The sequence below is a fragment of the Anoplophora glabripennis genome, unplaced genomic scaffold (assembly GCF_000390285.2).
Source record: "Anoplophora glabripennis isolate ALB-LARVAE unplaced genomic scaffold, Agla_2.0 scaffold462, whole genome shotgun sequence".
NCBI lineage: Eukaryota > Metazoa > Arthropoda > Insecta > Coleoptera > Cerambycidae > Anoplophora > Anoplophora glabripennis.
Window position 1 is genome coordinate 309,363 of NW_019416567.1, and position 12,193 is coordinate 321,555.

Genomic DNA, 12,193 nt, shown 5'->3' on the forward strand with positions numbered 1-12,193 from the left:
ATATCTTATTTTTACAATAAATTCATGACCATTTAGCAACTTTTTAAATGAGAAAAACGTGAAAATAGATGTAGGTATCACATTTCAGTACACCTAGTGACATCTATATTTAGTAAGCTAAAGCTAATTACTAAACAACAAAGTGGATACAATGACAAGAAGAAATCAATGATAGTTGACTATTCGTTCGTAGATGGCGCAAAAAGGAAAATTCAAACATCGGCGGGCTTCTCTAGGTCAAGTGGTCAAGAACAGAAAGGTTTGGAATTCCCAATTATTTATTTGTAAACAGGTTTAAGAAGACCATGTTATCTGTTTATAAGTTCAAGAAAATTCAATTTTCAACTAAGTGGTTTACAGTTTTGGAACAAATCCATATGTTAACAGTTTTATATACGATTTAATCTAGGAGTAAATTTAAGGTAAGTTTTATTTATAATGTGACAGAAATAAGGTGGATATTAAAGCAATTGCTGTTGGAAAAATACTAGACGCAGTCGTTTACTAATTGTATATAATTATAATTTTTCATTAATTAAGTAATTACGATCCTATGAAAGGTAAATAAAATATGTATAATTTACATAATTCTTAGTTTATTGATAGATCTTCAATTACACTTATTTTATATATTTATTATTTATTATATATTTATTATTTAGTTGAAATCTTTTATTGTTTCTGTGATATAGCTTTGAACATGAATTCACCTGCTGTTCTTTTTGTCCAGATTGGTACGAATATTTAAATATCTTAATTTTCAATTATTGAAACTTTTAGACACAGTGTTTGTTAAGGAAAGCCTAGGGTCAAAATAGATTTAAATAAATATTATCTTAATGACATCATTTAAGTAATGGTCCTATTTGTTAATTAATGTTGTTAATAAGCAGTCGTTAAATTTTTAAGAACAAGTTTACACTGATTCTTGAAAATATTTTATAAGCTAATAATAATCCACGATGCAAAATTAAAAATTAGTAAACAAGTTTACAGGAATTATAAATTTATAGTAATATTATATGCGAATTATATTTGTTTACTTATCGATAGAATGCATTTCTCTTTTTTAGATATAAAACATGAAACTATATTTTATGTTATTTGGTATCACAATCCAATTTGTGGTCAGTCAAAAACCATCGCCTTGCCCAGAAACGTTTTCGTATGAACCTAGAGGAAGCGAAAATGATAGATGGTATGGAGTCATATCCCTTAAGACAACAGAAGAATTAACAGGAGTGTGGCTGCGACTTATCCTCGACAGGCCAGCTGAGCTAATAGGGGTATGATACTTAATATGTTCTAAATCAACAAACATTAAGTACCAGCAGTTGTGGACTATTTTCCTTATTTCAGAACTGGTTTGGAGAAACATCGTCCACCGATAATATAGAATATGTCATTCGCAACCCCAAATACAAACTAGAAGTTGGGCCCCCTGTTTCAGTACGGTTTTTTGTTAAATACAACCCTGCCCAGCGCATTCCAAGCCTTGAAGGTATAAGACTTAACGCGAAGACCATTTGTTCGGCCCTGAAGGATGAGGCGGAATTAAAGCCCGTCGAACCTATCCTTCACATCAGCCAATTACGACCAACAGGTTCTATTAATAATAATAATCAAAACTACATGCCTAGCGGTTCGAACAGTGAGAAGCCTTCAGAGAGTAGTAACGGAAGAAATAAGCCTTCGAATAGTGATAGAAACAGAGGTGGTAGTTCTAATAATAATAATAACAACAGCGACAGAAGGCAAAGTAGTAACTCAAATAGGCAAAGCACCACTACCAAGAGGCCGAGTAGTAGCGAAAGGCCCAACTACAACAGGTACAATAAGGGTATAATGTTAACGTTGTACTTAATGTTACAGAACACAAGTATTTTGTTAAAACTTAACTTTTCATTTCAAAGAGTTTATATAAACCGGGTCGTATTTCAGAGAAACTGTAACAGCGGAAATCTTAAGGCCTAACATCGGAGTATTGTACGGTAATTCAGAGTAAGTTCACAAATTCAGTTCTGATTTATCGACTACCTAATCTGTATATCGACAGGATAGACGAAAGCGATTCCCAGTTTTTCCCAGGGGACTTTGGAATCCCTCTCGCACCTTCTCAAAACAGACCTACTTCAAGCTCCGGGCAAATTGGTAGCAAGTTGTCAAGCTGCGGAACCGTAGCTACCTCGCCCGCTGCCTTAATTTCTTATGGTCAAGAAACATGGCCAGGTAAAGTACAGAAAATAGAATAATAATATTTCAGCCCCTCTGCAGAGGTAAAAAATTGATATTTTTTTTGTCGCTGCTTCTATTGATTAGGTTATTTTTATTTTAGAAAGATCACATGTTAAATTGATATGTGTGAGTAGTAGTTGAAATAATAAATGGAACCACATCCATTAGTTTTTGTTTCCAAATTCTTCTAATTTTTTTTTTAACTTTTGTTCTGTGTTACGCCTATTTGTATACTCAATACTTGCTAATAGCAACTGGATATTCTATGATCGATTGTCGGAAGTGGCATTTTCCTGTATAATATATTTTATAACATTTGTGGTCATTACATGTCTCGTATTTCAAGAATAAAACTTAGTTTCGGTGTATAATTGACATTTCAATATTGAATTACATTTGTTCTTTGTTTATGTTTCCGATTGACATTGTTAAAATGTCTGTCGTGGTTTATTTTCTTTCGTTCAATGAGAAAGACCAAAGATTATTCCTGTCTCAACAGATACGTTATTACCCCATCAAATGCGTTTTCTTTATTTAAAGGCTAAAATGATTAGTTTTCGAAATATTTGAACAAAACCAAAATTTTTCAAATCCGTTTTTGTTTAATTTCAGCCTTGTTTGAAGTGACATTGAAAAAAGAAGAACACTTTCTCATGGCAACTTTTTGCCCTCTTTTGAATGGCATAATCAATTTTTATATGTAACGTTTCGTTTCTCCAGGACCATCATCAACTTCATTTTTTTAAATACAAGCTTAGAAATTTTATTACATTTTTTGCAAGCCTTCATGACCCACAATACTGTACTGCCTCAACCCGAACCAGATTCAGACGTTTTGTCCCGAAAAAATTATCTTCAATGTATTCATTTTAAATTTATCTATTTTTTTTTAGATTTCTATGTTTCTTCAATTATCGTACACTGTAAGTGTCGTTAGACCCTGTGAAATCCACCCAGTTATTTAAACTATTACCACCACACGTTACAATAAAACATTATTAGAGTTTTAATGACGTGCTCATAGTTGATTCTTGGTTTCTCGAGTGCTCAAAATTCAAATAAATTTCGATCTAATTTTTTTCAGGATATACAAATACTTCTGACATGCTCCAGTTACGGGTATAATAAATTCCGATCATATTACGCTTGTCTTCATTTTCAACATTTGCCAAAATGGAAACGTTTTTGAACTTTTACTGTAATTTTTTAAAGTATAATATTCATTTGGTGTTTTTGTTGTTCATATGCATTTTTAAGATTTAATTTGTCATATTGATATTAAAATTGTAATATTGTTTTAATTTTGACGCAACAACTTATCGAATTATGTATAGTCATATAAGTGATGGAGATTAAAACTCTAATAATGTTTTATTGTAAGAGGTTTAAATAACTAGGTGGATTTCACAGGGTCTAACGGCACTTAGAGTGTACGATAATTCAGTAAACATAGAAATCTAAATAAAAAATTTAGACAAATTTGGAATAAATACATTGAAGATGAATTTTCGATCCAAAACATCTGAATCTGGTTCGGGCTGAGGCAGTACAGTATTGAGGGTCATGAAGGCTTGCAAAAAATGTAATAAAATTTCCAGAATCGTATTTAAAAAATGAAGTTGATGATGGTCCTGAAGAGACGAAACGTTACATATAAAAATTGATTATGCCATTCGATAGAGAGCAAAAAGTTGTCATGAGAAAGTGTTCTTCTTTTTTCAATATCGCCTCAAACAAGGCTGAAATGAAACAAAAACGGATTTCCAAAATTTCGTTTTTTTTCAAATATTTCGAAAACTAATCATGTTAGCCTTGATTTTTTAGAGGCATAATGTTGGTCCCTTNTTATATATTTTTATGTTTTATGGATACTTGTTATTTCAACTCTATTTTTATATTCTATTGAATAAAAAAATACAAAAGCCACTTGTCTTTGAAATAGCTATTATTTATTATATATTTATTATTTAGTTGAAATCTTTTATTGTTTCTGTGATATAGCTTTGAACATGAATTCACCTGCTGTTCTTTTTGTCCAGATTGGTACGAATATTTAAATATCTTAATTTTCAATTATTGAAACTTTTAGACACAGTGTTTGTTAAGGAAAGCCTAGGGTCAAAATAGATTTAAATAAATATTATCTTAATGACATCATTTAAGTAATGGTCCTATTTGTTAATTAATGTTGTTAATAAGCAGTCGTTAAATTTTTAAGAACAAGTTTACACTGATTCTTGAAAATATTTTATAAGCTAATAATAATCCACGATGCAAAATTAAAAATTAGTAAACAAGTTTACAGGAATTATAAATTTATAGTAATATTATATGCGAATTATATTTGTTTACTTATCGATAGAATGCATTTCTCTTTTTTAGATATAAAACATGAAACTATATTTTATGTTATTTGGTATCACAATCCAATTTGTGGTCAGTCAAAAACCATCGCCTTGCCCAGAAACGTTTTCGTATGAACCTAGAGGAAGCGAAAATGATAGATGGTATGGAGTCATATCCCTTAAGACAACAGAAGAATTAACAGGAGTGTGGCTGCGACTTATCCTCGACAGGCCAGCTGAGCTAATAGGGGTATGATACTTAATATGTTCTAAATCAACAAACATTAAGTACCAGCAGTTGTGGACTATTTTCCTTATTTCAGAACTGGTTTGGAGAAACATCGTCCACCGATAATATAGAATATGTCATTCGCAACCCCAAATACAAACTAGAAGTTGGGCCCCCTGTTTCAGTACGGTTTTTTGTTAAATACAACCCTGCCCAGCGCATTCCAAGCCTTGAAGGTATAAGACTTAACGCGAAGACCATTTGTTCAACCCTGAAGGATGAGGCGGAATTAAAGCCCGTCGAACCTATCCTTCACATCAGCCAATTACGACCAACAGGTTCTATTAATAATAATAATCAAAACTACATGCCTAGCGGTTCGAACAGTGAGAAGCCTTCAGAGAGTAGTAACGGAAGAAATAAGCCTTCGAATAGTGATAGAAACAGAGGTGGTAGTTCTAATAATAATAATAACAACAGCGACAGAAGGCAAAGTAGTAACTCAAATAGGCAAAGCACCACTACCAAGAGGCCAAGTAGTAGCGAAAGGCCCAACTACAACAGGTACAATAAGGGTATAATGTTAACGTTGTACTTAATGTTACAGAACACAAGTATTTTGTTAAAACTTAACTTTTCATTTCAAAGAGTTTATATAAACCGGGTCGTATTTCAGAGAAACTGTAACAGCGGAAATCTTAAGGCCTAACATCGGAGTATTGTACGGTAATTCAGAGTAAGTTCACAAATTCAGTTGTGATTTATCGACTACCTAATCTGTATATCGACAGGATAGACGAAAGCGATTCCCAGTTTTTCCCAGGGGACTTTGGAATCCCTCTCGCACCTTCTCAAAACAGACCTACTTCAAGCTCCGGGCAAATTGGTAGCAAGTTGTCAAGCTGCGGAACCGTAGCTACCTCGCCCGCTGCCTTAATTTCTTATGGTCAAGAAACATGGCCAGGTAAAGTACAGAAAATAGAATAATAATATTTCAGCCCCTCTGCAGAGGTAAAAAATTGATATTTTTTTTGTCGCTGCTTCTATTGATTAGGTTATTTTTATTTTAGAAAGATCACATGTTAAATTGATATGTGTGAGTAGTAGTTGAAATAATAAATGGAACCACATCCATTAGTTTTTGTTTCCAAATTCTTCTAATTTTTTTTTTAACTTTTGTTCTGTGTTACGCCTATTTGTATACTCAATACTTGCTAATAGCAACTGGATATTCTATGATCGATTGTCGGAAGTGGCATTTTCCTGTATAATATTTTTTATAACATTTGTGGTCATTATATGTCTCGTATTTCAAGAATAAAACTCAGTTTGTTCTTTATTTATGTTTCCGATTGACATTGTTAAAATGTCTGCCCTGGTTAATTTTCTTTCGCTGAATGAGAAAGACCAAAGATTATTCCTGTCTCAACATATACGTTATTACCCCATCAAATGGCTTTTCTTTATTGTGGAAATATTAATTTAAATATTTTATTTGTATGGTGCACAATTCTTGTAGATCCATTATTCTTATTGCTCCTTCTATCTCTTTGAATGTTAATCATTTTGATGTGAGTTGGTATACAGGCTGTTACAAATTCGCTTCTCACTACAGGGATCTCGGAAACGGTAAGAGATAGAAAGCAGTTTAAATGGGGGCAAAGTTGCATAATCAGGGGGCCAATATTATGCCTCTAAAAAATCAAGGCTAATGAAGTTGATGATGGTCCTGAAGAGACAAAACGTTATGTATAAAAATTGATTATGCCATTCGATAGAGAGCAAAAAGTTGCCATGAGAAACTGTTTTTCTTTTTTCAATATCACCTCAAACAAGGCTGAAATGAAAGAAAAACGGATTTCTCAAATTTCGTTTTTTTTTCAAATATTTTGAAAACTAATCATGTTAGCCTTGATTTTTTTAGAGGCATTATGCAACTTTGCCCCCATTTAAGCTTGTACTTCGTATCTCTTACCGTTTCCGAGATCCCTGTAGTGAGAAGCAAATTTGTAACAGCCTGTATATAGCTTGTTTTTTATTTGTGTTCTTACCACTTAGTCTGTTTTCAATTCTATTACGCCAAAGGAGTATGCTAGGATTAAAACGTCAAATGTGCTAATGGGTTTAAACAGGTTATTCGAGTTACGTTTTCACTCCAGAAGCAGGTACAATCTCAGTTTATAACGCCGCTATAAGCCTTGTTCTATTGTGGAACGGTTTATTGTTTTGATTAAAGCTTTAATATTTCTATAATTCATACTAGTCCACTTCATGTATTTTGGTTACTTATCTCTTCAGTTTGTTCGTGTTTCCTTTTTTATTTTTCTACAACGTTTTTATATTTAATTTTTCTGTGTACCATAATATGTATACGAAGCATATCCATAAAGTAAGAGTACTCGATTCTTTAAAAATCAAAACGGCAGTGTATGAAACATTTACATATGCAGAAAGGTACATCAAACACTATTTTTCAACATATTCACCTTCAAGGGCGCCTTTCCATTTGCAAGAAACCAAATTACCCTTCTCACCTTGTAGCTGAGAGATTGATTCAGAGTAGCGGCACTCATTTCAACAAGCCACTACAACAACAGTTCTCAACTGACTGAGACAAATGCATTCTACTCCCAACACCTTGGCCTTGAAGCAGTGTTGTCAACTTTGTCGAAAACAAATACCACAGACTGTCTCAATACTCTTACTTTGTGGACATGCCTCGTATTGTTAAAAGTTGCTTCTGTTGTTTTTAAACAATTCCTACAATAACTGTATGCATACATTTCTATATCTTCCATTTGCATTAAGGGGTTTATTTTTTACTACACCCATTCTTCTAGGGCAATGGCCTTGGCACGCCGCATTGTACCTGTCCAGGGGCATTCAACTTAGGTATATATGCGGGGGCACACTCATATCAGAACGGCACATTGTCACCGCTGCCCACTGTGTCACCACACCTCAGACCAACAGAATCGTGAACCCAACCAACTTGTTGATATATCTAGGCAAGTTTTGAAATTTAAAAAATACATTTAATCGCATACGTCACATATTTTATTTTAGGTAAACACAAACTGATATCGTTTGGAACAGAAGTACAAGACAGGGGCGTATTAGATATATTTATTCATCCAGAATACAATCACACTGTATATTATAACGACATAGCCGTTTTGAAACTTACAAAACCAGTAACCATAACAAACTACGTAAGGCCTTGCTGTCTGTGGGAAGGAGATACAAATTTGGACAATGTTCTTCATCAGGAAGGTAGATATTCCAAGACGAACGATAATTTTAATGGAAATAATGGTGTTTAATTTTTTAGGGACAGTTGTAGGCTGGGGCTTTGACGAAAACCGAGAACTATCGGACAAGTTGATGCAAGCTAAAATGCCTATAGTTTCCACTGTGGACTGTATTTTCTCCAATAGAGATTTCTTCTCTCGATTCACGTCGGAAAAAAACTTTTGTGCTGGATTTAGAAATGGTAAATATCAGGGTGTAACTTTAAGTGAGAGAGGTCAGTTTTTTTATGGATAATAATGTTCCCCAGGATAAAAAATATTAAAAATGTGAATAGGCATACGATACTAATTGCAATTAACACTAATTTAAAATTTTTGTTGACCTGATCTGGTAGATTTGAAGTATTTAATGAAAAGTGTTTGTTTTTTAAAGCACTGAGTTTAGTCCACTGTCGTGATATGACAACAGGGTGCTAGGCAAGCAAAATTTATTCAGCGAAACAAGAATGGCTGAATTCACTTTCTGTTTCATTTTATTACATCTATTTTAGTTTTTAATTTTAAAAGTCAATTTAAGAGGTGTTTGTGTGATGTATTAGTTTTGTGTAGTGTATTACAGTTTAGTAACGAAACGGTGTGTTTGTGTCTTTAATACCAAATTTATGTGTGATATTATGAAAAAAACATGTATAGGTATAAAAAAAGATGAGATTTCACAACAGTGTATGCCATTGCTCTTAACCGGGAATGTGCTCGCGGTTGTTTGATGTTACACTATCTTGTCCAGTGGCAGGGTATGAAAATTACAAAAAAGGTTTAAAAAAATAAAAAATTCAGTTTTTTGGAAGATAAACTTATGACGTGTTCTTTTTATATGTAAAAAGTAACTCCTGTATATTTATGACCCCCATTCAAAGTAAAATCCTGTACCGAGGGGTTTATTACGATGGAGTGTCAAAAGTGAAGGGAGTGTTTTTTGCGTCCAAATTTAAGAATATTTGTTTTTTTTGTTATAAAAGACCTCATTTTTTATATACATGGCATGAAAGTTAAAAAAAATGTTCCTAAACATTTTCTGAAAAGCTATTAAAATAAAATTTTATGTACATAGTACATGAATAAAATGACGGCATTTGAACAATTTTCGTAAAATCATTTTAATATTCTAAGTCAACGATGTTCCGAATGGATATTCTTAAATTTGGGCAAAGTAAATGATTAGGATGGCCCAAAAAAAAAACCGAATATTTTTTTCGTGTCTCTTGTAAAAGTATGTTAGTTTATCATGTTTTAAGAGCCCCCTCAAAAAAAAATTTTTTTAGAGGTCGCTCAAGATTTTTAAAAATTTCCAAAATCGTCAAAAATAGATTTTTTTTCTCTTTATTTTGAAAAAAATCTGGATTCTGAAAATTTCAAATCGATATTTTAATTTCTAAAAGTCCCTCATAATTATTTTAACTTTAAAAGTAGTGTAGGTACCTAAAATATTTTCGAGCGACCTCTAAAAATAAATATCAACGAACTAATAATTTTTTTTTTATTGAATTTGATGAACAAAAGAATAGAAATAAATCACACTTAAATTTTAAAAAATTAAAAAATTATAAATATTTGATACAGTGCGGTAGTAAATTTTGCATCTAGAAGTTTTTTAACTGTCGTGATTTATTTTTATTCTTTTGTTCATCAAATTCAATAATAGTATATTATTCAACGAGCGTATAATGATGGGTATTATTCACGAGGTGAAGTTTACGGCCACGAGCCGCAGGCGAGTGGCCTAAATCACCGAGTGAATAATATCCATTATACGGGAGTAGAATACTATACTTTATCCACGACTACTAAATATTTTTGTTGAAGTTTTTTTTGAAATGTTTCGAAAAACATGGTATGTTAAGAAACAGATATACGACTCGCACAAATGAAGTCGCTGATGGCTTAGTGTAGATGCTCTTTCCCTTCCAACCGCGGGTCCCGGGTTCGAATCCGGTCTAGGAAAATTCACTTTTTTAATTTTTTTTTTATATGTACAGCACTGAATTGAAAATATTTAGTGGTTTACACGATAAAATTTTAAAAACGGATTGTTTGTAGCAGAACAATATAATATTATAGCTAAATTAAGGAAGCATCTGACAGTAGTGATTAATGACTCATTAATCACTGCCGTGATTAATGGGTATTATTAAGGTCGAGCAAACAGACGTATAATGGATACATTATACAATAGTCGTGGATAAAAAAAATTATTAGTTCATTGATTTTATTTTTAGAGGTCGCTCGAAAACATTCTAGGTACTCTACTTTTAAAGTTAAAATAATTATGCGTGACCTTTAGAAATGAAAATTTGAAATTTTCAGAATCGAGATTTTTTTTAACCTAGAAAATGATAAAATAACGAGAAAAAAAATTAAATGTGACAATTTTGGAAATTTTAAAAAATCTGGAGCGACCTCTAAAAAATTTTTTTTGAGCTGATTTTTTGAGGGGGCTCTTAAAACATGATAAACTAACATATTTTCACAAGACACGAAAAAAATTATTCGTTTTTTTTGGGCCAGCCTAATATACATGTTTTATAAAAGTATACAAAAATCGTATGAATTGTGTCAATTTCTTAGATTGCACTTTTTAAATTCAACGATAGAATTCGCCTTTCTTTCTTTTTCAGGTACTTCGGTGTGCAACGGAGATTCGGGCGGTGGGATGGTATTCCCGAAAAGAGGAACAAATGGTCAAAACCCCGTGTGGCAACTTAGGGGTTTAGTGTCCGTGGGTGTGGCCTTACAAGGTCAAGGGGTGTGCGATCCTTCTCACTACATAATCTTCACCGATGTCGCCAAATACACTCACTGGATACAGCAAGTTATAGCCAACTAAACTATGCCATGCTCAGAGCTATAGAAAATACTCATTCTTTGTGATATACTTTTTCTAAGAAAAAATAATATTTTTCCACTCCCGTTTTATGTTATGCTGCCATGAAAGGATTGTGTAAACAGATCAATAAAATATTTTTTAATATTCGTGGTTTTTGTAAGTCGTGGTAATATATTAAAGGAAATTTTTATTAAAAAACAAAAAATTATGGTTTGTGGTTGTTAAAAATTAGAAAAAAAATACAAAGCATGATCATCAAACTTGAAAGTCCACTGTGTTTTATATCTACTTAATATTTATTATATTTTTATACAGGGTGTTACAAAAAAGTAGGTCAAGTTGTTAACTACAGGTGAAAATAATGACTTTCCTTATGCATTTTTGATTTAGATCTAAAATATTTGTCTAAACCAGCGGTATTCAAACTGTGTTCCGCGGAACCTTGGGGTTCCCCACAACCTTTCTGGGGGTTCCGTGAGTCAATCAAAAATTCAAAATTTTGAAATTAACAATATCGATACTACAAAATTCAGAAAATTACTTCTTACTTAAAACTAGTATTTATAAATATATTATATAATCAGTAAAAAATGTGTTTGAAATTTTTTTTAGGTAGGTATGGGGTTCCTCAAAAAAATCAAAATGTTGGTTGGGTTCCACAAGTCGCAAAAGATGAAGACCGCTGGTCTAAACCAATGATTCCCAAAGTGGTCAATATCGATCCCTAGGGGTGTAAGCGAAAACAAAAATTGGGGATGTATGAGATGTAAATGGGGGTCCACGAGAATGGATCCCATTTAAGCAGGTCGTGACCGAAATTTTGGCTTTCCATAAATATAATAATTTACATAAAGCAGATAGTACATATGTACTTACATAATACTTTCTTATAATAGACATATAAATTACATATGAAGTAAAATTTTTTAAACAGTTGATGAAAATGATGAAGATTTGGAGCTAGATTAGGTAACTTTATGACTTCAGGCTTTAATTATGGGAAAATTTGAGATCGATGATGGGATCCTTGAAAGAGGGGTCTACCCAAAACAGGAAAAATTGACATGTGGTCTACGAGACAAAAAAGTTTGGGGACTTCTGGTCGAAACTATAAAAAGAATTTTTATTAAATCTGTTTTTTTCCAATGAAATTTTGTATAGACTTTTACCTTGTACAGACACATCTTTTGTATAATTTTGGTAAAAAAAACTTGTACAAACAGAGGAAATGGGAAAATTGTTGCACAAA

At 32.4% G+C, this 12,193-nt stretch overlaps 1 protein-coding gene across 2 annotated transcripts; it reads left to right on the plus strand.

Annotated features, from left to right (window-relative positions):
* The first annotated feature begins 129 nt into the window (after positions 1-129).
* Positions 130-11,088, plus strand: LOC108910911 (limulus clotting factor C-like). Of its 2 annotated transcripts, XM_023454951.1 has the most exons (9): positions 130-422; positions 1,074-1,286; positions 1,360-1,829; positions 1,942-2,001; positions 2,057-2,229; positions 7,650-7,817; positions 7,876-8,082; positions 8,141-8,302; positions 10,736-11,088. In XM_023454951.1, the coding sequence occupies exons 2-9, from the start codon at positions 1,083-1,085 to the stop codon at positions 10,942-10,944; spliced, it is 1,653 nt and encodes a 550-aa protein (XP_023310719.1). In that variant the 5' UTR covers positions 130-422; positions 1,074-1,082; the 3' UTR covers positions 10,945-11,088. The 2 variants fall into 2 exon arrangements, with proteins under 2 accessions (XP_023310719.1, XP_023310720.1); XM_023454952.1 differs by lacking the exons at positions 130-422; positions 1,074-1,286; positions 1,360-1,829; positions 1,942-2,001; positions 2,057-2,229 and adding exons at positions 4,618-4,830; positions 4,904-5,373; positions 5,486-5,545; positions 5,601-5,773.
* Positions 11,089-12,193: the final 1,105 nt, after the last annotated feature.

Excerpts from the sequence above, each read along its gene's own strand:
- LOC108910911 (XM_023454951.1), top strand. The coding sequence starts at position 1,083 with ATGAAACTATATTTTATGTTATTTGGTATCACAATCCAATTTGTGGTC. Across the intron at positions 1,830-1,941 it reads GAAAGGCCCAACTACAACAG|AGAAACTGTAACAGCGGAAA; the intron begins GTACAATAAGGG and ends GTCGTATTTCAG. Across the intron at positions 7,818-7,875 it reads CAACTTGTTGATATATCTAG|GTAAACACAAACTGATATCG; the intron begins GCAAGTTTTGAA and ends ATTTTATTTTAG.